The 24,199-nt window shown below is 42.9% G+C and overlaps 3 protein-coding genes, 1 long non-coding RNA gene and 11 other non-coding genes across 16 annotated transcripts; 13 read left to right on the forward strand and 2 right to left on the reverse strand.

Annotated features, from left to right (window-relative positions):
* Positions 1-235: 235 nt before the first annotated feature.
* LOC311357056 lies at positions 236-4,579 on the forward strand. 2 transcript variants are annotated; one of them, XR_014637760.1, is made up of 14 exons: positions 236-295; positions 685-772; positions 1,020-1,090; positions 1,273-1,347; positions 1,666-1,736; positions 1,925-1,999; positions 2,327-2,396; positions 2,579-2,665; positions 2,988-3,057; positions 3,234-3,311; positions 3,627-3,696; positions 3,879-3,965; positions 4,150-4,206; positions 4,459-4,579. It is a non-coding gene; the product is annotated as an uncharacterized lncRNA (long non-coding RNA). The 2 variants fall into 2 exon arrangements; XR_014637761.1 differs by having other exon boundaries at positions 3,239-3,311.
* LOC311357937 (small nucleolar RNA SNORD18) lies at positions 827-896 on the forward strand. The gene has a single exon (XR_014637935.1). It is a non-coding gene; the product is annotated as a small nucleolar RNA SNORD18 (small nucleolar RNA).
* On the forward strand, positions 1,134-1,203 carry LOC311357936 (small nucleolar RNA SNORD18). The gene has a single exon (XR_014637934.1). It is a non-coding gene; the product is annotated as a small nucleolar RNA SNORD18 (small nucleolar RNA).
* LOC311357940 (small nucleolar RNA SNORD16) lies at positions 1,452-1,549 on the forward strand. The gene has a single exon (XR_014637938.1). It is a non-coding gene; the product is annotated as a small nucleolar RNA SNORD16 (small nucleolar RNA).
* LOC311357933 (small nucleolar RNA SNORD18) lies at positions 1,780-1,849 on the forward strand. The gene has a single exon (XR_014637931.1). It is a non-coding gene; the product is annotated as a small nucleolar RNA SNORD18 (small nucleolar RNA).
* On the forward strand, positions 2,116-2,213 carry LOC311357946 (small nucleolar RNA SNORD16). The gene has a single exon (XR_014637944.1). It is a non-coding gene; the product is annotated as a small nucleolar RNA SNORD16 (small nucleolar RNA).
* LOC311357938 (small nucleolar RNA SNORD18) lies at positions 2,440-2,509 on the forward strand. The gene has a single exon (XR_014637936.1). It is a non-coding gene; the product is annotated as a small nucleolar RNA SNORD18 (small nucleolar RNA).
* LOC311357941 (small nucleolar RNA SNORD16) lies at positions 2,775-2,872 on the forward strand. The gene has a single exon (XR_014637939.1). It is a non-coding gene; the product is annotated as a small nucleolar RNA SNORD16 (small nucleolar RNA).
* LOC311357939 (small nucleolar RNA SNORD18) lies at positions 3,101-3,170 on the forward strand. Its single transcript, XR_014637937.1, has one exon. It is a non-coding gene; the product is annotated as a small nucleolar RNA SNORD18 (small nucleolar RNA).
* Positions 3,421-3,518, forward strand: LOC311357942 (small nucleolar RNA SNORD16). The gene has a single exon (XR_014637940.1). It is a non-coding gene; the product is annotated as a small nucleolar RNA SNORD16 (small nucleolar RNA).
* On the forward strand, positions 4,011-4,080 carry LOC311357935 (small nucleolar RNA SNORD18). Its single transcript, XR_014637933.1, has one exon. It is a non-coding gene; the product is annotated as a small nucleolar RNA SNORD18 (small nucleolar RNA).
* Positions 4,580-4,715: 136 nt separating the features above from the next.
* zwilch (zwilch kinetochore protein) lies at positions 4,716-11,670 on the reverse strand. Its single transcript, XM_084476929.1, has 18 exons — positions 11,535-11,670; positions 11,345-11,387; positions 11,161-11,253; positions 10,921-11,030; positions 10,631-10,815; positions 10,295-10,374; positions 10,047-10,211; positions 9,331-9,402; positions 9,062-9,155; positions 7,968-8,017; positions 7,767-7,878; positions 7,595-7,674; positions 7,135-7,291; positions 6,870-6,898; positions 6,643-6,779; positions 6,455-6,550; positions 5,786-5,901; positions 4,716-5,027 (listed from the first exon to the last, which is right to left on the reverse strand). Exons 1-18 carry the CDS (start codon positions 11,579-11,581, stop codon positions 4,939-4,941), a joined length of 1,755 nt encoding a protein of 584 aa, XP_084333055.1. The 5' UTR covers positions 11,582-11,670; the 3' UTR covers positions 4,716-4,938.
* A 459-nt stretch (positions 11,671-12,129) lies between these two features.
* Positions 12,130-15,022, forward strand: rpl4 (ribosomal protein L4). Its single transcript, XM_084477936.1, has 10 exons — positions 12,130-12,216; positions 12,816-12,987; positions 13,072-13,178; positions 13,404-13,542; positions 13,677-13,801; positions 13,908-14,037; positions 14,145-14,301; positions 14,484-14,567; positions 14,663-14,783; positions 14,865-15,022. Exons 1-10 carry the CDS (start codon positions 12,214-12,216, stop codon positions 14,955-14,957), a joined length of 1,131 nt encoding a protein of 376 aa, XP_084334062.1. The 5' UTR covers positions 12,130-12,213; the 3' UTR covers positions 14,958-15,022.
* On the forward strand, positions 13,238-13,334 carry LOC311357944 (small nucleolar RNA SNORD16). Its single transcript, XR_014637942.1, has one exon. It is a non-coding gene; the product is annotated as a small nucleolar RNA SNORD16 (small nucleolar RNA).
* Positions 15,023-15,349: 327 nt separating the features above from the next.
* On the reverse strand, positions 15,350-23,072 carry map2k1 (mitogen-activated protein kinase kinase 1; the record flags this gene model as incomplete). Its single annotated transcript, XM_084477135.1, has 11 exons — positions 15,350-15,463; positions 15,537-15,582; positions 15,794-15,852; positions 15,955-16,019; positions 16,231-16,438; positions 17,483-17,607; positions 17,775-17,826; positions 17,968-18,045; positions 18,215-18,361; positions 18,889-19,099; positions 22,990-23,072. The coding sequence occupies 11 exons, from the start codon at positions 23,070-23,072 to the stop codon at positions 15,350-15,352; spliced, it is 1,188 nt and encodes a 395-aa protein (XP_084333261.1).
* Between the last annotated feature and the right edge of the window lie 1,127 nt (positions 23,073-24,199).

Below are 24,199 nucleotides of genomic sequence, written 5' to 3' on the forward strand. Positions count from 1 at the left end.
TTCCGGATATTATCTATTTAAAATTGAAATGCTTGTTTTGAATATTGGATGTTTGAGCTGGATGAAGATGCTTATAATATTTAAGTATTTATAATATTTTAAATCAATTGTAATGAACCTGCATTGAGTTAAATCCAATAAACTATTGAGGGGTGCCATACATGCCATACGTGTCCCTCCGCTGTTCAGAGAAGCTATTTATTCCATCACTTCCGATATTCACTTCCTCTTCGCTTCGACTGCTGCTGTACGAGCGTCCTGGTTAGCGAAGGAGCCGAATAAGTGATCATTTACGGTGAGAATAGTCTCATTTATGTATTAATTTGTGTCTAGTCAAACAATTAAACAGGTTATTATGACAGCTTTGCCCAGGAATATAAAAAATATCATACATGAAACGTTACTGATAGCAAAGTAGGTCCATGCTATGGCTACACGTGGTAAATGCTAGGGGACTTTAGGTACACGTTATATTAACCATCTGTTTGTACAAATGTACGAACGATGTATGCATCTAGATAACTATACTTCAAGGCGTGTTAGACGTTGGCAATCGTGTTACGTTGGACGTCGTTAGACGTTGGCAACCAGTTACGTACGTTATAGGTCAAACTTGTTTATTGTCTGTTTATGGAGTTGCATGATTTATCTCCGTCGTATACTCAATTTGTTAATTCATTTAAGGTATCAATGTTGGTGATCAGACATCTATCCCTGGTCCTTCTGGCTGCAGTAGGAGACTCGGCAACGTGTACAGAACATGGATCGTCGAGTAAGTATTGAAAAATATTTTGTTAACAATAATGTTTTAGAAAAGTTGTACCCATTGCAGTGATGAGCTTCTACTTCGGTCCGTGTTGTTGAGACTATGTGATAATAACAGAAGTTCTGAGCCTGAATGACTTGCCATGTATATTGTTGGAACATCTTGATTGAAAGTCCACTTTTTTCTAGGATTGCCAAGACTCATGACCTACATTCAGTGACCTGTATTTCATTGGTGTCCTCTTCTGCCTCAGGTGTCATGATGAACCATCTCTACCTGGACACCCAGATGGAGTCTGGCCTCCGCCCATAGGATCAATCTGAAGTAAGGAAGTCGTCTCTAATTTGACGTTATTCTACTTTAATGTTTACAGTGATGAGCTTTTACTTCGGTCCGTGTTGTTGAAACCTTGTGAGAATAACAGAAGTTCTGAGAACACTCTTTTAATGTACTTTGTTGGAACATGTGAGACCATTTTACTGACTTGGCTCATGTTTCTATCTTAGGACCTCAAAGATGCCTGGCCTCCTGCGGAGATGAGGCTTCTGAAGACAAAAGGATGGCAATTTCAGCGTGAAATGGTAATCTTTTGGGACGTAGTTCAAAATGGTGGATTGTATAGAATGAAAAAGCATTTGTTGGGCTGTAGGATATTGGGATGTAGCTGGTTTGGGTATCTTAAACTTGCTGTGATGGTGTAATTTGCGTCCTACTCTGTGACTGGTGACAGATGCCTACTGTCATATACTAGCACAGATGGATGACGAACCTTGATGCTGAGCAAGCTCTAACTAGTCTACTTAGTCAATGTGTATCGAGGGGTTTAACTAAATACAATATTAAAGTCTTGGACTTCAGTTCAGTGACCTGTGTTTCATTGCCTTACTCCTCTGCCTCAGGTGTCATGATGAACCATCTCTACCTGGACACCCAGATAGAGTCTGGCCTCCGCCCATAGGATCAATCTGAAGTAAGGAAGTCATCTCTACTTTGACGTTATTCTACTTTAATGTTTACAGTGATGAGCTTTTACTTCGGTCCGTGTTGTTGAAACCTTGTGAGAATAACAGAAGTTCTGAGAATGTACTTTTATGTACTTTGTTGAAACATGTGAGACCATTTTACTGACTTGGCCCATTTATTTATTTTTTACCTTAGGACCTCCAAGACACCTGAACTCCTGCAGAGAAGGGGATTCTGAAGAGAAAAGGATGGCGATTTCAGCTTGAAATGGTAATATTTTGGACTTAAACATAAATTGGTCTATTTTAAAAATGGCAGCTTGCAAAGCATTTTTTTAGCTGTAGAGATTTGGGAGATTAAGATGTAGTGTTTGGTTATCTTGAACTTGCTGTGATGGTGTAATTTGCGTCCTACTCTGTGACTGGTGACAGATGCCTACTGTCATATGCCGGCACAGATGGATGACGAACCTTGAAGCTGAGCAAGCTCTCATTAACGCTGTCATGGATTATTTTAGGTTAAGATTATTGAAATGGTTAGAAGTTGCTTGCACTTATTCAGTGACCTGTATTTCATTGCCTTACTCTTCTGCCTCAGGTGTCATGATGAACCATCTCTTCCTGGACACCCAGATGGAGTCTGGCCCCAGCCCATAGATCATTCTGAAGTAAGGAAGTGATCTTTACTTTGACGCAATTCTACTTTAATGTTTACAGTGATGAGCTTTTACTTCGGTCCGTGTTGTTGAAACTTTGTGAGAATAACAGAAGTTCTGAGAACACTCTTTTAATGTACTTTGTTGGAACATGTGAGACCATTTTACTGACTTGGCCCATGTCTTTACTTTAGGACTGCCTCCTGTGACCTGCTGCAGAGAAGGGATTCTGAAGAGATCGAGATGAGTGGGACGAAAATCTCAGCGCTTTGCTTGAAATGGTAACATTTTGGGACTCATTTCAAAATTGTGGATTGCATGGAATGAAAACATTTGTTTGGCTGTTGAGATTTGAGAGATTAATATGTAGTGTGCTGTTTATCTTAAACTTGCTGTGATGGTGTAATTTGCGTCCTACTCTGTGACTGGTGACAGATGCCTACTGTCATATGCCGGCACAGATGGATGACGAACCTTGATGCTGAGCAAGCTCTAACTAGTCAGTCAATGTGTGTCGAGGGGTTTAACTAAATACAATATTAAAGTCTCAATTGGACTTCAGTTCAGTGACCTGTATTTCATTGCCGTACTCTTCTGCCTCAGGTGTCATGATGAACCATCTCTACCTGGACACCCAGATGGAGTCTGGCCTCAGCCCATAGATCAATCTGAAGTAAGGAAGTCATCTCTACTTTGACGCAATTCTACTTTAATGTTTACAGTGATGAGCTTTTACTTCGGTCCGTGTTGTTGAAACTTTGTGAGAATAACAGAAGTTCTGAGAACGTTCTTATAATGTACTTTGTTGGACCATGAGGGACCTTTTACTGACTTGACCCATTTCTTTAGCTTAGGATTTCCAGGATGCCTGACCTCCTGCAGAGATGGGGATTCTGAAGAAAAAGATGACAACTTCAGCTTGAAATGGTAATATTTTGGGACTTAAACATAAATTTGTCTGATTTAAAAATGGAAGATTGCTAAATTTGTTTGGCTGTAGAGATTTGGGAGATTAAAATGTGTTTTATCTTAAACTTGCTGTGATGGTGTAATTTGCGTCCTACTCTGTGACTGGTGACAGATGCCTACTGTCATATGCCGGCACAGATGGATGACGAACCTTGATGCTGAGCAAGCTCTAACTAGTCTTAGTCAATGTGTATCAAGGGGCTTCAACTAAATGGAATATTAAAGTCTTCAGTTCAGTGACCTGTGTTTCATTGCCTTACTCTTCTGCCTCAGGTGTCATGATGAACCATCTCTACCTGGACACCCAGATGGAGCCTGGCCTCCACCCATAGATCAATCTGAAGTAAGGAAGTCATCTCTACTTTGACGTTATTCTACTTTAATGTTTACAGTGATGAGCTTTTACTTCGGTCCGTGTTGTTGATACTTTGTGAGAATAACAGAAGTTCTGAGAACACTCTTTTAATGTACTTTGTTGGAACATGTGAGACCATTTTACTGACTTGGCCCATGTCTTTACCTTAGGACCTCAAAGACACCCAATCTCCTGCACAGGAGATTCTGAAGAGCTCCAGACAAAGGGATGGCAATTTCAGCATTTTGCTTAAAAAGGTAATATTTTGCAACTAATTTGGGGTGCTATTGAACTTTGATCTTTAACAGTGATGAGCTTTTACTTCGGTCCGTGTTGTTGATACTTTGTGATAATAACAGAAGTTCTGAGTTTACGTACTCATTTTATCGTTTGTTTCAGTGCGTGGAAAATCTAACTTCAATTTTGTTTTTATCACACCAGTGATGAGATCAACAGATTCCAGCAGTGGGAATGAAGTCTCAGAAAGAATATAAAAATGTAAGCATTATTCAGATCCATCAAATGAAGACTCTTTGCCGTCTCATTTTCTCAAATTGGAAAATCTATTTTGACTTTGGATAATTATAATGCTGTACTCTGATCATTTACTTCAGTCTGTTGTTGAAACTCTCAGAAATCAGTACAGTTCTGAGTGTTTTGACTTCAGCCCTTAAAAAAATAAATAATAGTACTGCTGTATGTATAGTGTAGGAGGTTGCATGTTCTCATGGGACTTTATTTGTATTTCAGGAGAAAGCTGGTGTTGGTACAGAAGCCTGAATGCTAGATGAAAACCCTGGTCACCTGCTTATACAAAATGTTCTGCATAACTTTTTCCCTTCATTAAAGTACAAACGTTTTAAAGTGGCTCATGATGCACCTTGTCCTTTTAAATTTCTTTAATGGCATTTACAGAAATTTTCAAAATCATTGCGTACTTGCATATAGGGAATTATTTGTTTCTTGATGTTATGACAATTAGCCAATTCTAGTGATAGCCAATTCTAGTGATAACCGTACAAACTGTTATAGACTCCAGAAGCTTGATTAACATGAATAACTTTGCTCATAAAATTCCATTCCTTTGCACTAAAGATTTCATCCTCAACTTTGACTGAAACTGCATTAAAGGAGTCATTTGTATTTTATGGCTACATTTAAGGTCACTTCCACAATAAACATATCTACAAATGTCAGCTCCCAGAACCACGTTATCAGTGCTGGGTTTCCTCAGGCAAAGGTGACCAGGCTGCAGCAGACCACCGTGCTGAAGTAGGCTGGCTCCTCACTGTCTCCGTTCACCGTAGTGTTGGTGTAATCTGGAACAGGAAGACGAAGAGGTCGTAGAGCAAAATGCATAACATTACCTTGGGTAACACTAACTTACAAAGATTATCTCTGGTCAATTCATAATGACTCAAGTGAATCAAAGCCCTATGAGGTAGAGTGCATTTGTTTGTACATAAGGGTTTTCTCATGACATCGATGTTTTGGCTTGTAAGAGTTAAGAGTCTAGTGGCTACATGTGTCTGTCATGGAAATATTAATCATAACTTTAATACACAATTATAAACCTTACATTATTAACCTTGTTTATATAATTACTAGTTAATCTAAAAGTAACTTTACATTCTCCTTGGACCTTAAGATACCACCCTTCCTAACAGATTAACTGAGTCTGATACTGAGGCCAGGCCAATCTACTGACTTCTTTGTTGTCTAGATTTGTTTAACTGTATTGCAGCCCTGTCTTACAGACTTGCAGACATGTCCACTTTAGTAGTGGACATAGTGTGTTGCAAATTAACTTGGCCTCTCCCGCCAATCATAAATGTTCCAGAATGGTCACTCCCACTTACCTTTGTTAACTGTATATCCCCTACCCACAATGCAAACGTTTCCCTATAAGAATCTTGTTCACCCATCGTCTCACTGAATGTATCCTTGGTAACTGTGCTGCCTGTACTTTCCCATGATCATGCTCTAATATTAAATCAAATATTTCGCTGGCCGACGTGTCCTAAAAAGAAGTTTCTCTTCATCAGTGTCAAAGTGGTGGTCTGGAGTAACAGCTCACCTGTATCAAAGACAATGTGATCCACCAGTGGTTTCTCGCTGAGCTGCAAGGTGGTCTTGACCTCCCGGGGGCTGTGGCCACTGGACACCTCCGCACCCCACACCACTGGGTGTTCCCTGGGGAAGAGGACGGAGACGTTTGGGGGCTGAACGATTTGGGGAAATCATCGAATTGCGATTATTTCAACCAATATTGCGATTTAGTATGTGATCTATCATTATGTTCTGTATTATTCACTAGACAAGCAATAAATCATTCTATTGTATGACCAACACAACATTGGAAGCAGTCAACATAGATACTGCTCTCCTTTAGGCCAGGCCTATGTGTTGAGATGAATTGATATAACATCTTTATTTAAGTATTACTATAACTATAATAGAAATCTTACTGATCTCTGGGTCAGTTATAGTTACAAATTAGAAAAAATAAAAATAATCACCCCCAAAAAAAACATGGAACATGCCAATCTCGGTGGATAGTGAGATGAGGACATTTGGAACACGCCCATCTCAGTGGATGGTGAGATGAGGACGTTTGGAACACGCCCATCTCAGTGGCTGGTGAGATGAGGACGTTTGGAACACGCCCATCTCAGTGGCTGGTGAGATGAGGACGTTTGGAACACGCCCATCTCAGTGGATGGTGAGCAGAAAGTGAGATTCTTACTTCTGGTACAAGTGGCTGATCAGGGCAGGTGTGATGGGCAGCTGGAACTCATGGTCCTCATTATAAGGGGAGGTCCTGTAGTACTGCAAACATGACCTTTAAATAAATATGAGAAAATGTTTATATTAGGTAACGCATTCAACCAAGCCAAGGATGAGCTGAGATGTGTATCGTCGAGCTGCTCTTACTGAGTGAGGCGAAACAGGCGATCAAAGGGCAGACCCAGGAATGTACTGCAGGTCACCATAATCTCCAGCAGATGGTGTAGTTTCCTCAATCGTATGACTTGCTCCTGCAATTCCACCTCTATGCTGAGATAGTAACTCTGTAAATTAAAAAAAACAACATACTTTCAGGCAAGGTATCAATTTAACAGCCAATACAAACTGGTCTGCAGTACAAGCTTTAAACTAACCAGGTGGTTCAGGGTTGTAAGTTCATTTCCTAAAAGGATAAAATAAAGAAATGGTTATATTTGAGAACCGTTTTGCCTCCCGTCATTTTGTGAAGTTAAAGGGGACATATTATGCCACCAGGTGTGAGTGTGATTAGCCATTACAAGCCGTTTTGAAAATGTGTTCAAAAACGGCTTGTAGTGGCTAATTACACTCACACCTGGTGGTATAACATGTCCCCTTTAAATAAGATGGTTTGCTGAGCTCCAATGAGGTCTGAGGTACCAATGAGGTAGTTGATGTAGTCCTTCCTCATCTTGTCCAGGCCCACCTCCAGCAGCATGGTGATGGGCGTCAGGCCCGTCAGTGACACATGGTTCATCGGCTGGTGATAGGACTGCAGGAAAACCTTCCCGAGTGAACTGTTGCCGTCTCTGTGGATCTGAAAGGGGAGGGATGCAAAAACGAAATAAATATTCAGCGTTCACCTCCAACACAGCTGTAAAGATGTCAAGATCCCCTTATCATTTGTGTCTTGTGCCTTTCTTCTGTATTACCAGAAAACAGAAGCGGCAGTATCGTGTAGTGGCTGTGCTGTTTGGAGCCAGTCCCTCATGCCTGCAGCATACCTGTCGGCATCCTCTGGCAAGATAACCCTACCTGCTCCTTTATGAAATCTGAATTCACCCTTAGGCGCTTTGGTGTCCTGATAAATGATTAAATAGTAAAGTAGCATCCGACATACCCATGGTTTGAGGTCACCATAACTCAGGCTGTCCATGACCAATTTCAGACAGTCATGAACATCTTGATAGGAGGTTACACCTGTCATTGAAACACGCTTTTAAGAAAATGCTCCATTTCTCTGCATATTGATTAAATTATATATTTAAAGACAGAGAAAACATTGCACTCACTCTTCCTCATTCGCACCCATATCTGTTCCAGGAAGTCCAAATTGCCTCGTTCCATGAAAGCATCGAAGATGGACGCTCCCAACTCAGTCTTTTCAGCCTCAGTCTTCGCCGTCTGTATTGGAATGGAAGATAAGCAAGCCAAGTATTCAGTTAAAACCTACATTTGCATAAAAGGCCTTTACAGCGTGATCTCCAGCATACCTCTGACTTTGCCGTTTGATCCGGAAGAGTCTTTCCAGAATTTTCAAGTTCTTTGGAATGTAAAAGTAAAAACAACAATTTTAGTCTCCTTTAAAGGATTTGCCGGTTGGCTTAAACCCAAGGTGATTGTTGACATTGTATATATCCAGATGTAAATCAGCCATGTTTGGTTTTTCAACTCCGTTCATGGAGGTGTAGTGCGTTTGAAACTGGGCAGTTGGCGAGTCCTTTACATCCATTATATGGCAAAAGAGTGTCCAGCTAATTTGTTTAGTACAACACAAGTAAGTGCACATAAACGTCCCCTGCTCGTTTTCTCCAATAGTGCAAAGAAAGAAACAAATACACAAGTTTTGTTTCTATATTTCACACACCACTGTGGATGCTCACAGCATGAGCAAAGATGGTGGTTGCGTTATATGCAGTGTGATGATTCAGATTTCTGAGTGCAGAGCAACATTTCAATAAGTCGCACGGGTAAATTGTGTCGTCGTTTTTGAACTGATTGGAACGCAGCCTAAGCATTCTCTTCTGAATCAAGTTCTCAATGTTACCGGTTGTATGAATGTACTTGAATGTAATCATCTGAACATACCCCAATTTCCCTTTCTCCTCCTCTGACCCAGTAATACAAAAAACGAGTCTGATCATAAATGCACCACCATGCTCATAACCAGTATCTAAGTCCCTGAGCATGCATGCATAATGCTGTGTAAACACAGAATTGAAACATATTAATTTGTTGTTTGTGGACACTATTAGACAAAACTACCTAGCCACGGCCGTTCGTTTGCGATTACTTGTGTTGGACAAAATAATAATACAGCTGTGGAAGCTGCTAAACACACGTTTGGAAGAAAAATTAAATTGCTCACAAACCACCTAGTTTTGGGACACATACTCTGTGAGAGGGGGGTGAGTTGATCAACAATGAGAGGGGGGCGTGCTTACCAAAAATCATTGTGATTTACGTCTCAACATAGGCAAAGGCAACAATCAACCTTCTTTCTTAGCAAACCGGCCAAATCCTTAACTATACACGTATAAACACACAAATGATGATTGATAGAAAGCAGATATGTCAATAGCCATGCCTTCCAAGTAGGTCTTAATAAGTTCTACAGCTGATGTGGTCTCCAAGGGTTCCATCCACTCCGTTTCTCCAGTCCTTAAACCAGCTGCAAGAAGCTGCAACAGCAGGTTGAATCAGTAAGTACATCACGCACATTCCCTTCGTTAGTGCCATTCATTAGAGCGACACACACACACACACACACACACACACACACACACACACACACACACACACACACACACACACACACACACACACACACACACACACACACACACACACACACACCTGCAAGAACTCAAGCTCTCTGTACTTCTGAAACATCGGGCTCCTCATTTCACCAGAGGCAATCTTGATATTCTACATGAAAAGAAGAAATGAGAATCAATGTAACTGATTATAAATATAGTAGTATCATAGTCAAGTTTCTTGCAGTGTCATGCTCAGTGGCGTAAATATCGACGGTGCAACCGGTGCAGCTGTCCGGGGCCCAGACGCCGTCAGGGGCCCATGGAGGAAGAAAGGAGGGGCCCCCAAAATAGCGTCCTTATATTTCTTCCCCATATCTATATTGTTTTTATAAAAATCCGATCACAACTCCGCTATGGCATGCCGATCGCATTCCCCCCCCAACAATCTCGTCTTGCACCGGGGCCATCATCATGATGTTACGCCACTGGTCATGCTTTACACTGTAGTTGATTATAAATATAGTAGTATAGTCACGTTTCTTACAGTTTCATGCTTTCCACTGTAGTTGATTATTAATATAGTAGTATCATAGTCAAGTTTATTAGTTACCTGCTTTCCACTGTAGTTGTAGTTATGAATATAATAGTAAATATAGTATCATAGTCACGTTTCTTACGGTTTCATGCTTTCAAGCTTGGAAAACATAACTTGGGAGTGGCATCTAAATCTACACAGGAGTACACTTGTATGCTCCGGAGGTCCCATTGCTTATGAAATTACAAACAAGGCTGTGTGTTTTATTGGCTGCTCACCAAGGTGGCTTTAGAGGACAGGGGTGGCGTCTCCAGGATGCTTTCCACGTGGCTCCATTTGAAGTCCACCGTCACAGTGCTCTGGGAGTCGATGGTCGTGTTTTCAACCACAGTTGACCCAAATAAGTTGTACAAAGCGTTGCCCTTAATCGCCACCTGCAAACCCTAGAAGTTGAGATTCGCATTAAAGGAGATGTATATTTATTTTGATGATTCATAAGAACGAGGGAGAGAAGAAGGGGCCTCACTGTGAAGGGATGGTGGCGTTTCTTGTGCTCCTGCTTTAGATCATCCAAGGTAATGAATGACTTTCTCTCCACAGATGGCCCTGAAACAAGACAATACAAACACACAGGATGGTCTATTGGTTGCTACTCCCTAGCTGAATGGGTCTGGGTTTGAGCTATTTATGAAGATTAGGCACCCTTAGGTAACCCCATATCCGAATGATATGTATCTGATTTTATTAACATAAAACGCTCTGGTATATCACTAAAGGGTTAACAGAAACCCGACACATCAGCATTACAACAAAGCATTGATCCTCGATTGTAGAGAAAGTAGACTGAAACTTCCCAGCATACCTTTGCAGGTGACGGAGTACAGCTTGACACCAGTAACTTTATTGGCCAGGTGGACCGTCTCTGCTCCTAACCAGGATGTGCCAGCTGGGTCAGACATGTCACAACGCACCCAAAGAGGATCCAGGGGGACCTCGTCCTCTGACAACTTCTGGTTTTGTGACATTGTATACCAAGACAAAAGTTGTCTTTGAAATACGAGGGTGGGGATAGGAATTGTAGAATTTTAAATACTGACAATACTTGCTGCAAAGTTCACGCTGAAATGAAATATGAAAAGCTGGATGCGTCACCTTGCTTTCATGATGCTGACTGGTTGAGGCCCCAAGTTTCCAAGAGATACATTTGCCTCGTTTTCAGAACATGACGACTTGTCAGCTTCATCCTCATCAAGTTTAACAACCTTAAATACGGGAAAAATATATGTTAACAATATAATATTGGAGCCAGGGTGCCTTGTTTGAAACGGAACTCACTCTTGTCGTCTATTCATCCATTCGGGTCTAACGTTGAGTTATATTTAAAAGACTCACGGTTTTCTCGCAAATAAAGATAGTTCGGTGTCCAGGACACCAAGACGACAAACCGGAGTCTTCTCCACAGATCTTCACTATCTGTATTTCTTCCTACAAGTCAAAACATCAATGTCATGAATCAGTGTGAAGGGACAACATGGCACGAGAAAACCCTAATGTACGAATAAATGAGCTCCGCTACCTCATAGTGCTTTGGTTCAATGGGTGGGTCCTGTTGAAGTGACCTGAGAGAGGATGCGATAAAGAACATGCGTTATCTTTCAATTAACGATGCGCGTTAATGAGCGCTGCTGCAACCTGAAGTAGTCATAGCGTCCATATAGTATGTTGTTGTACGACCATGTCTTCTAAATTGGATCATGAATACTCACCGAAGAATAGAGGAAAACGTCCTGGCTTTGGTGATGACCGCGGACATTTCCAGAGAACAGTGACTGTCGTTCTAACAGAATGGATGTAACGCAATGACTTTAAATTTCGGGTTTGTAAGAAGAGGGTTTCCAAGAAGTTATGAATTTGACAGTCGCGCGCTAAAATCTACGCGACGTGATGAGGTCATCAGTCGTCACCGTACGTCACGTTATCGAAATAAACGTCTACATTTCACCCAATTTACAAATAAATGCCAGAATTAAATAATATCGATAGTAAATATCGATTAAGTTTGTAACCATCTGCATATTTTAAAACTACAATTATATAGATGTGTGTGTATAGTTATCTGGAAAGTAGTTCGGTCGGTTGTCATCTGCGCATCGCCAAAGGGAAAAAATAGTGCGAGTATAATAGTGTCATATTTCTTTGAAAGTTTGTTTTTCTCCAATATATATTTTATTTAGATATCCTCATAAACAATTATGATTTATACACGTTGAACTGTTTGTGTCAAATGTATGGGCATGTATTTTTGGTTCTTGTCGGAACTCGGAAGTGGTTACTTTTTCAGCGGAGGCATATATGGTGCGGGTTATTTTCCGGGCTTCCTTTTCACTGTGGCCGCCATAGCGTGTGGAACGTGTACTACCGGCGAGCCGAAAATATTAAAGAAATATGGTGAGAATATACACTGTTGTCGAATTCAAAGCGTATATTTAACGAGTCGTGTGTTTCTGTTCTTGGTCTTTACGGAAAAATGTGTCCCTTTCGCTCCGTAAGAGCTATGTTAGGATGGTTGAGCCTTGAGTAAGGCATGCTATCAGAGCTAGCACAGGAGGCCATTTTGGTTACACGTGTGGTGTGTTCTGTAATGTGAGGCCACCGAGAAGACTAGCCGTGAAGGTGCCTTTTTATTTGATATGCTTATCACGTACAAAACTAAGTTTTAAGTAGAAGTACGCCAGCAAGTTGTCAACCAGTAACCTTAATCGTGTACGCAACGTGGCTCGGTGCGTGTCATGTGTGCATGCTGTTGGGCAAGCAGAGCAGCGTTATAGGTGGCCATGGGGGCTTCTGGCCTATAATGTTAGGCAATCAGACATTTAAGATGAATTAATGTGCTACGATTTAGTCTGATGTAACGCTGGGCGTCTCCGCGATATATTGGCGAATGTCGTTCCAATCTGCGCAGTTCCCGTAAATCTTAAACTACGTGAGTCCTACTTATTACAATTGTGCAAAACTGTTAACAATATTCCAACTTTCTGACCTCCTAGGCTTGCACCCGTCCCTTGATCTCGGTTTACTCCGATAAAGGAGAGTCCTCGGGCAAGAATGTTGTCATGCCAGCCGTGTTCAAGGCTCCCATTAGGCCCGATATTGTTAACTTCGTGCATACCAATATGCGCAAGAACAACCGTCAGCCTTATGCAGTCAGCAAACTGGCCGGTAAGTGACGTTTTGAATTATTTTTGGAACAATATTTTACTTTAATTTTCGCCAGTTGAATGAGATTCCCCTTGTGTTATCCAGGACACCAGACGAGTGCCGAGTCCTGGGGAACAGGCAGAGCCGTGGCCCGTATCCCACGTGTGAGGGGAGGTGGAACGCACCGTTCCGGCCAGGGAGCCTTCGGAAACGTATCCTTTTCACCAGTTTTGTGGCTCATAAGTAACCATGCCACTCTTGGTGGCAAACTTGCGATGATGGTGTAATTTGCGTCCTACACTGTGCCAATGACGGTTGCCTACTGTCTAATATTGGCACAGAGGGCTGACGAAAAACGATTCTGAGCATGTTGGAACCATGTTTCTGCATTCCAGTGGGTATATTTCTGCCGTTGATAGCCTTGACTGCTTGTGTAGATGTGTCGTGGAGGTCGTATGTTTGCACCCACCAAGACTTGGCGCCGCTGGCACCGCAGGATCAACACCAACCAGAAGCGCTATGCCATCTGCTCGGCTCTGGCCGCATCTGCTCTGCCCGCCCTGGTCATGTCCAAAGGTGAGTCTTCTATGGTACTCAACACAGGCTTATTTATTCTTCTGTATAAGGTAATGCAAAGTACAAGCATTCAATTCTGACTTAATGTGAAAGCCCAGTGTTTGTGTCGAGAATTGACACTGTAATTCCTTCAGGGCACCGCATCGAGGAGATCCCCGAGGTCCCACTGGTGGTCGACGACAAAGTTGAGGGATACAAGAAGACAAAGGAGGCAGTGCTTCTGCTGAAGAAGCTGAAGGCCTGGAACGACATCAAGAAGGTAGGTCATAACACTTTTTAGGATGAATATTATGGTTGCTGGAGGGAAAGCTTGGACCAAGGCGTTTTATTCTGTTTGCTTAATATGGTTCCATCTTTTGCATTAGGTATACGCCTCCCAACGCATGCGTGCCGGTAAGGGTAAGATGAGGAATCGTAGACGTATCCAGCGCAAAGGACCATGCATCATCTACAACCAAGACGCCGGTGTCACCAAAGCCTTCAGAAATATCCCAGGTTAGGAAGTAGTGTGGTCGTTGATTTTGTTGTGGGGCTATTGGACCGTCGTTCCACTCTTGTCTTTTCTGCTCCAGTCTGTTTACAACGTGTGCGTTTTTCAACAGGCATCACACTGCAGAACGTTAACAAACTGAACCTCCTGAGGCTCGCCCCCGGTGGCCATGTCGGGCGCTTCTGCATCTGGACCGAGAGCGCGTTCCGTAAGCTGGACCAGCTGTATGGCACCGGGCGCAAGACCTCCACCATCAAGATCGACTACAAGTGCGTTGGAATCAGTTTGTCATTAACAGTTTCCCAGTGGTGTTGCAGTGATGATCTTTTACTTCGGTCCGTGTTGTTGAATCAAACTGAGAATAGCAGAAGTTCTGAGTCCCTCCCACATCTTTTCTGTGTATAAATACAAATATTGGATGCAATTGCTGAACTTGCTCTATTTGTGTTAGTCTCCCAGTGCACAAGATGACCAACTCAGATTTGAGCAGAATCCTGAAGAGTGAGGAGATCCAGAAGTCGCTGCGTGCACCAAAGTAAGCAATGGAAAAATCTCATGATCCATACTGCTACAGCCCTCTGCTATTGAACAAAACTGCTCACACACGGTGCTCCTCTTTTGTTAATGCAGCAAGAAGATCAACCGCAGAGTCCTGAAGAAGAATCCTCTGAAGAACCTGAAGATCATGATGAAGCTGAACCCCTACGCCAAGACGGCGAGACGCCGTGCCATCCTCCAGCACGACCCCACTGTAAGTAGCCCGCACCTGGCGCTAGCATGAAGACCAGGCTGGTGAGCGACTCTATTCTCACTGTTTTGCTCGTCTCCACAGATCAAGGCCAAGAATCTGAAGCCCAAGAAGAGGCCAGCAAAGAAGACCAAGAAGGTCGCTGCGGCCCCGGCCCCCGCCCCGGCAACAGCATAAGTCTAGGTTCATACAGGCTGTTGGGTGCACTTTGGGTTTCCAATAAAAAGGCTCTCGTAAATACATGGTCTGGTTCTCGTGTTTTTAATGACAAGATTTAGGCACAATTTCACAAAGTAATGAGTAGATGCCAACAGCACATAGAAAGCAAAAACAAAACCTAACTCTTAGAAAAAATGGCTTTTTAAACGGACTTGCAAATGCAGTCCAAGGAAATAAATACTTGATTCTTATTTGGCATTTAAATGTTAACCACAAATATATACTTTTTTAATTTAGCTTGTAAAAAATCGTATTGAAACGCCACCCATACGAATGTGCTTTGGGGTGTGGAATGCAGCAGCATGACTGGGGGTCCAGTTGAATGAAGTGTGCAGGGGGAGGTTGCCTGGTTACACCCCTGCACTGTGGGTGGGGGTCACAGGCTGATTCAAGCCAATGGTGTTGCACAACCATCCAGCAAAGTCAACCTCCTCTACTTCGGACTCCTTGATGAAAGGGTGAACCTGGAACGATATGAAGTCATGAGTTGCGATTGTGGCGGGTTCTCTAAATGTATGTTGCATGGAAAGCACTTGCCATCAATTGTTTCAGGTCTGCTCTTTCTGCTGGATTCTTGATCAGGCTGAAGAGAAAAAAACATGTATTAGACAAATGAGAAATGGGTCTTGTGTTTGGTACAATGGCCACTAGGTGGAAGGTTTTCTAGCAAATGGGCCTTACATTGATATATAATTTGCAAGTGACTTACTGTCAAGTATGTACATGGGCAACGGCACACAGCCAATTTAAACATTTACACTTGAAGGGTAAATCTTAAAAATGACAACGCATACCATTTATTTACAAAGTCCTGGAATTCAGGGCCGAATACCCCGGGCAGTTTAGGGGGAGGCTGTGAACAAGATGTTCCAATTATCAATGAACAAGAAAACACATGCAGGTAATATCCTACTTCCAACTGCAATATGTAACGTAACCAGGGCCTTCGACTCACCTCGTTAACTATGTAGTCGAGCAGCTCAAAAATAGCCATGGGAGGTCTGCTCTCTGGGCCATGTGCTTATGAACAAGAGGAAACACTTGATATTAAGGTGGTATTGGTGTAATACACAGGGATCATAAAGCTGTTATCTCTACATAACACAGCTCGGTATGAAAAATATTAAGAAAAATCGGAGTTCCTTTTAGACACAGTAGTCCATATTATAATTACCAAAGCCTACATAGCTCACTTGACAAGTGAGCTTAGTCACTATCCCATAATACTCACCGTTGCCTGAGCGTCCAGGAGGGCGGGGCCTGGCAGAGCACTCCCCGGTGGGGGCTTCACCCTCTGTTGGACAGCCAAAGATCTGCTCCAGCTCCCTGGAGTCAGGAGGTGGGATGGGGAAGCGGCCGATGGCCATCTCCACCAGGGACAGCCCCATGCTCCAGATGTCCGACTGGACAGAGTAGTGGGTGCCCTGCAGGCGCTCCGGCTGGGACACACAGTGCACTACATGGTTCATTACGGAGTTAATTGAGATTTGTTGCCATTGATGTTACTAACATAACCCACCGGCAGGTGTGTTACGTTAGGAAGGGAGACTCAAGGAAGGGAGACTCATGGTGCCTTCTATTTGTCTCGTAATCACGACTTGCAGCTCGGGTGTGACGTCACATCCGTCTCGTAAAACGAGTGACCCCAGGTTTTTCGTTCTATTTGGCACACAACAAGACGAGTCTGAGCTCTGCTTTCTGCTCAAGAATCGGCATTGTTGTCATAGCAACATGGAGCGTCTCTAGCCAATTTCAGCTGCACAAGCTACAAAATAGGCGGTATTTAACACATAATAAGACTGTAACGACATGCCTATAGGTAACAGTATACAGTGCTATGTGTACAACTTCTTCATTTGGTTACAACAAAAACACAAGTGCTTAAAATAGTAGAAAACCACAATGTTTTTACATGTGATGCTCGGAGTAGCCATCTTTGTTACTGAACTGTTAACTTTGTTACTGGGGTCCTCTGAGTTCAGACGAGTTGACGAGTCGTTTTTCCGACCTCGGGGGCGTGCTATTTGCAACGGTCCGGTTCGTAACTCGGAAATCCGACTCGCAGATCGAGTCGGGTGGACAAATAGAAGGCACCACTAAACCTGATTTATCAACTGATGTACTGATGAAATCACTTCAAAAATGGTGGGAACTACCAAACAAAAACTAAAAAGGACGTCATCGCAGCCCTGGTTCATGTGGCGATCTGTCAGGCTCCTCTGGATATGTTAAGCTCCCCGCCTCCACACCAACGTCAAGGAGCCTAAGGAGCAGGCCGTGTCAGGGCACTTCCTGGACGTCATGAGGCCCACTTTAGACCCTGGACGTAACGTTCTGCAATGTCTAATGAAAGTGGTCGATTGTATGATTATATGATTGTATGTCGAGGTGGTGTCAAGCTGCGGCTACGTCACACGTCGGCCGTGTGCTGAATGCATGAGTGCGCATGCAGCAGGGGGAGCCACAGCCGCGTGTCGACGCACCGACATGTAGGAGCGCGTGCCCACGAAGGAGTTGGCCATGGAGTCGATGAGCTGGCCGCTGACGCCAAAGTCACACAGCTTGATCTCCCCGCGGGAGTTCACCAGGATGTTGGAGGGCTTCACGTCTGAAGGAGGAAGAAGTGGGGAGAGTCTTCACCATGGAAACAAGCTTCTAGAAAGGAGGCCCGGGTGGGTGTGTTGAGTGTCAGTTGGCACATTTCGTCACGCTAAAACGCGTAACACACTTTATACGCACCCCACAGGAAAAACATTAGTGCTGGGTTTAGCTCACCTCTGTGCATAATCTTGTGTTTCTCCCGCAGATAGGATAAACCTTTAATAACCTGGGAAGATAAATATTACATATCAGCAAAAACACGCATAGGGGAGTGTATGATTAACCTGAAAATAAATATTGGTGTACTAGTACAGTACTACAGTACTAGTGCTGGGGTTGCTTTAGGGTGGGTGTGTAGGTTACTCACAGCAATGCTGACTTTGCCCAGAAACTGTTCTGGGATTTTGCCCGCTTTCTTCAATGACTGGTCCAGTGAGCCTCCATCCTAACAATCAGAGGAACTTCCATTTAACATTCATGTGTTAAAAACATTCAAAACACCTCTTACAATGTTTTAGTTTTCTCTATTCATTGAATGTAATCGTGGTCAAAAGAAATACATTCGCTCAAACAAAGGCATAGCCAGCCATATAACAGTTTCTTATGAGTCATACCATATTCTCCATACAGATACTGATTTCTCCATCACTGTAGAAGGCCCCGTAGAAGCCCACGATGTAGGGGGAGTTACACTCGTGCAGCACTTGCAGTTCTCGGATGATTTGGTTCCTGATGGCCGGTTTGATCTCGAGGTGAATCAGCTGGACGAAAAGAGGAACACACAAAGAGGAGGAAGGCAAATGGTTCCCAAATTAGATTTAGGTTAGCGCTATGATACAACAGTCAACAATGTAGTGAATGTAGCCAGCAATTCAGCCGACTGTCTTACAGAATACTTTCTCACGCGGCAGTCTTGTCCTCTTTTAAGTATGAATTCTTTAAGATTTTCCGACTCAATTCCCTCTTGTTTCGTCAATCCACTTCTTTTTATGTCATGCAACCAAAAGAAATGTAAGCTTACGCAATGAGGCAGTCAAACGGTGTGAGTACTGCCTGTATAAACAGAGACCCGACCCATTGCATACCTACCTATGATTTTATAGGGACGAACCCACTGCGGCATATTAACGTTATCCAGCCTGGCGGAAGGCACTGCAAAGCCAATACTTATGTAATATGCAAATTGTTGAGGCTTGGAGACAGAAGTGCAGACAATCAAAAGCGGGGGAAGGGACTACACTTAGGCATCGGTGTTGCCATAGCAACAACTCGCCGCGAGTATGGTCACCTTGCGAGCCATGATGAGTCCGGAGGGCCTGTGGGAGACCTTGAAGACCACCCCTCCGTTGCCGGCGCCCAGCTCACAGATCTTCTCAAAGTCATCGTCCTTCAGCTCCACCACCTTCTGCTTCTGCGTGAGGAAGGCCTCGAGGCGCTGACGCTGCTGCTCGTCCAACTCAAGCTCCTCCAACTTCTTCTGCAGCGACTCTAAGTTGGTTCTGAGAGAGAGAGAGAGAGAGAGAGAGAGAGAGAGAGAGAGAGAGAGAGAGAGAGATAGAGATAGACAGAGAGAGAGATAGAGAGACACACACGCAGAGAAAGAGAGAGACACACACACACACACACACACACACACACACACACACACACACAGAAAGAGAGAGACACACACACACACACACACACACACAGATGGATACAAGCCACACATGTGTTGACATGAAGATTAGATCTTTGTTCCATTGGACCTTTCTTGTGTTCAACAAAATAATCACACCACTGCTTGCTTACAATCAGCTCTATTTTGAGTGAGTCCGCCTCTATAATTGTAACATTAGTAATTCACTGCACACAATACACAACGTGATGTATGATAGCTACAATTATTTCTAATTCATCTTCCATACGCAGCAACTATTCCTAAAACCTCCCCTAAGCTGGCAGACAGACAATAAAGGCTGTGCTGGTTCAGTTGTGTGTGTGTGTTGCTGTGTATATGTGTGTGTCTGTGACTGGATGTGTGTGTGTGTGTGTGTGTGTGTGTGTGTGTGTGTGTGTTTTTCTGTGACTGTGTGTGTGTGTGTGTGTGTGTGTGTGTTTCTGTGACTGTGTATGTGTGTGTGTGTGTGTGTGTGTGTGTGTGTGTGTGTGTGCATGTGTGTGTAGCCAGTAGCCCTCTCCTCATCATCTATCATATCAACACAATCATGAGGTATTTCGTTGAGTAAACTCCTCAGAAAAGCTTCTCTATCCCATTTTTCATCTTTTTGCTTCTTCTTCATAAACGTCGTCCTCAACTCTCTGTAGTATATTTACAAACTACTAAAAACAGATGCAATAGGGCTTGTACATCAGAATGCATTATGGATTTTTTTGATGTCAATACTTCTACCATTTTGAGAGAACTCGAGAGAAAGTTGTACTAATCATAAAAAATAACAGAAATAAACTTAGGCCAATCAATAATTATATGGCTTTGTTTCACCACGTCCTGCATGAGAAATACTGGCAGTTTCAAACACATCAATGTCACCCAATGATGACTTATAAATTCACGATTAATTACTAAACAATGACAAAAATACCATGACTACCATTAGCATTGCAATATGCTTCTATACTTCCGAAATGGAGGGAGACACTGCGATCTGAATCTCGATGTACAACCCTATGGGCCTTTCTGTATTAGTAGTGGTGAACACAGAGTTGCTAAGTCTGGCGGGACACTCCAGTCCAATCGAACGCACGTACACTGGGCAATTTAAGACCTTCCATCTCAAACACTCACCACCACCCCCACCACCCCTCACCCCAACCTCCACCTGCTTGGTTCTGCCCGATATTGTATGTAGTGTAGTCTACACAACGGGGTGAGATATCTGAAGTACCCCAAGGGGGATTGTATAGTGCTTCCTCTTGTGATATGTTGGTATGCTGTTGGTATTCTGTATCTGACATCATGTGTCATGCTTTCAATACTACAACAGGGAGCACCAGAAAAGAGTGGAACCATAACGCCATACGTCAAACTAAATTTTATTATCATTTCATGCAATAAATGGTTTAATCTATGAGTGAACGATTCCTGACAGAACTTCCACTGGCGCCTACAGACCCTTTATTAACTGAATGAGCTACACCTGCCCTTGCCCCTACTGGTTACACCTCTGTAATAAAGGCCAATACTGTTGGACACAGGGTAGGAGAATACATTTTCGTTTTGTGAATACTTGAACCACTTCCGATTTTCGATTTAGTCCTCTTCGTACCTTGTTAAATTATGTGGATCTTCTTATATTGTGTAGAATAGCATTTTCAGATTACTATTATGTAAACTTGCTTATCCCCTGCATATTTTATCTTGTATTTTGTCTCTCCTTTTTGTGACTGAAAGACGTCCCTTTCCTTTGGGATGAATACAAATGTCTTTATCGATTCACTGCTAACCAGAGGCTCATTCAAATTAAGTGCTGCTTGTCATACAATTATTAGTAGTTCTGCACTCGATCAACAACGCAACGGGCCGAGAGCACCGCAGGTCTGTCCCTGGCTCCGCCACACACCACCGCACTCTGAGGGTTAAGGGCCTTTATGTCTGAAAGCAGACCGGCATCACCATGGATACGGGCTGCAGAGTCTGGCAGGGGGCCTGGGGGATGAGTAGTGTGAGTGAGTGTGTGTACGGAGGAGGTGTGTGTGTGTGGGTGTTTGTGGACTCGGGTGGTGGTGGTGGTGGTGGTGAGGAGCTGCTGTAGTAAACGCTCCACCCAGTGTGATGGAGGCCGATACAAAGCAGAGCCCACACACAGCACACACCTCCCTCTGTATCGCTGCCAAGTATAAGAGGACGGCTCGGCCATTAAGTGTCCTTAAGTGATTCAGCCCCCATCTGGGCTTTAAACACAGTTTTACAGTACCCGACCAGGGATATCTCGGCAATCCTATAACTTTGCTGGTCTGAGCCACACAAATCACAGATTTAACAGCTTGTCTGGCCTTTCACTGTAGATCACAGTTAGTTGTTAGCACTGACTGCTGCGGTGTCAAAGCAGTGATGGACATTTATTCCTTCATCATTCCGTCCAGCTGTCATTGCTGGGGTGGACGATTTTTCAACAGACATAGCTTTAGTTAAGAACAATAACGGTCTGCAACAGAAGACAGTGTGAGGCAGACATGGGTGGAATGTGGAGGTCAAAACTAATTAGATCCCTAATAGGTCAATGAGGTAACCTTGGTCAGGTAGCACTAATAACTATAGAGGATAACTATAGAGGATTTATCTGTGATTGGCCTTTGTGCAAAAATACTATACTAGTGATCACAGCCTGTGTTGCAAAACGTCAATATGAAAAAGGTATGTTCTTGAATAGAAAACAAGGCAAGGAAAATGCAAAGTACAATCCAGTACAAGTAACTTTGCATCACTGAGTTAGACAAAGTCTTTGCTTATAGGTGTTTCATGTTGTTAACTGTGTGTTATTTGTGTTGTGTTGTGTTGTGTTGTGTTGTGTTGTGTGTAACGTGCTGCTGTCTTGGCCCGGTCTCTCTTTTACAGAACAGATCATCTCAATGAGAGCCGGTGAAATAAAGGTAGAATCATAACAGGAAGGGGATTCCGAACAGCGCTCTCCACGAGAGAGAGACTCCCACAGCCCCGAATAATCTACTGTGTTCCCGAGCTGACAAGCCTCTGCTTGGTCTGCCGCAGCCTTGCTTAGCAACACATTAGGAATGCCACCTCCTCTCTAACCTTACATTAGGCACAGCTAAGTCCTGTGTGGAGTCGTTAGAATCAGGAGCCAGTGCACTGTGATACATGTATACTATTGAGTGAGCAAATCAGAGAGTAGTATAGGAATGTCCAATACAAGAAACATAGGTAGCATTGTGAACGTTATTAATGTATAAATGACATTGCAGTAACCCTTTTTTAGTCTAGGGGTGTTAAAGTATTGCAATGAAATGCCTAATAATCAATATGAATTTATAATTTAAAAAAAAAAAATTCAAACGTATGAAATGTTGAGTGGCTTTCTTGTACAGTACAGTCAGAACATGGGCCTTTAAGAAGACACATTTGTTGTAATGCAAATGATGCTGATGACCTGATGCTGTCTGTTAGGTCCATTCAAACCTCTGCAGCAGCAACTGAGCCATTGACCTCGCCCGTTGTTTCTATTGGAGGCTACTTTATTTACGCAGCAGGCTCACTTCCTTATAACAAGATGATAAAGTTATCCTTGTTCAAGATGTGCGGTCTGGAGCCACGGCGTACACCTTCAAACGCGTACACTGTGTGACAAACTGGCAAGAAGATGATCCGTAGGCCTACATTATATAATATGTCATGATTAAGAATTGGTCTAGATATAATATTTCCACTCACTCTGAAGCTCCGATGCCGTTAATGGTCTTCCCATCAGGAATCGGGTTAAGTTGGATCGGCTCAGGCTTCCTTCTTTTTTGCATCTCGAAGACAAATAGCCTATTAATCTAAGGAATAGATTCACAAGCGTGAGCAATCGCGATATGGGCCGGTGTCAAATAGGGATGATATCAATAAGAAAAGGCTAGATAACTAGAAAGGGATGAGATAGTATTGAAATGGTGTAATGTGTAAGCGTAATCTCACAGGTATTTCTGACTGCCTACATGATGGGTGGATGCGAACGATTTTCTGCGTGGTAGGACCTACGTCACCCGAATATTTACCTTCATCTTCCGGACAGCATGGTTTATGCTTGGGGAAGCGCTACCCCTACTGGTGACTGGAGGTATTATGCCTAGGGAAACGCGTCCCCTACTGGTGACTGGAGGTATCACCACCAATCCAAGAACATAGTAGAAAACCCCACCAAATATTCACATGGAAGGTCTAGCTCGTGCGTTAGTGCAATCCCCCCCAATATCTAGGTCGTTAGTTCGGTTCCCCGAGTCAGTGTAGTTTACAGTAACATCAGTTGTGTTTGTGGTCCATTGCAATGCAGAGCGAGATTGTGCGCTGCCTAACCAGTGTAACCACATAGAATCATCACGTGATTCTCACCGACAAGATGCAGTAAGTTATTCTGTTTCAGTGTGCGATAGAATCATACAATTTATGTCAGAATGTTTCCCTCTTAACATAGGCCTTGTACATAATTTTTTTTATTTTTTTCGCATTTCCATATCCTGCTAATTATTTAAAAATGTACAATTAATTCGGAAATATCACATCTGGAAGTAATGAAAATTTAATCGATTAGCAGAGGGACCCACTATTTATTTAATAACTATATTAAAATACAAAAATGTGAATTTCATCATTGAGGGATTACATTTACTGATTCAAGCTTGGCTCATACTGTCACTTGAGTAATCACAGTAGCTATTGCAATACAATTTTAATAGCCCAATAGCCTATATTTCTAGTTTAGGTTATCTTCATCGTTCCTCATTTCTCACTTGAATTAACTACAATTGTGTACTTTATGTTAAGGACTGTAATGTAATGTAGCCTATATCCCATCACAGAACTATCCAAGTGGTCACATTATCATCTATGTTAAATATCGGTCTCCAACACCTTACATACCTTAATATAATGCAAACCACAA

This window comes from Micromesistius poutassou, assembly GCF_964030765.1.
Source record: "Micromesistius poutassou genome assembly, chromosome: 13".
Taxonomy (NCBI): domain Eukaryota; kingdom Metazoa; phylum Chordata; class Actinopteri; order Gadiformes; family Gadidae; genus Micromesistius; species Micromesistius poutassou.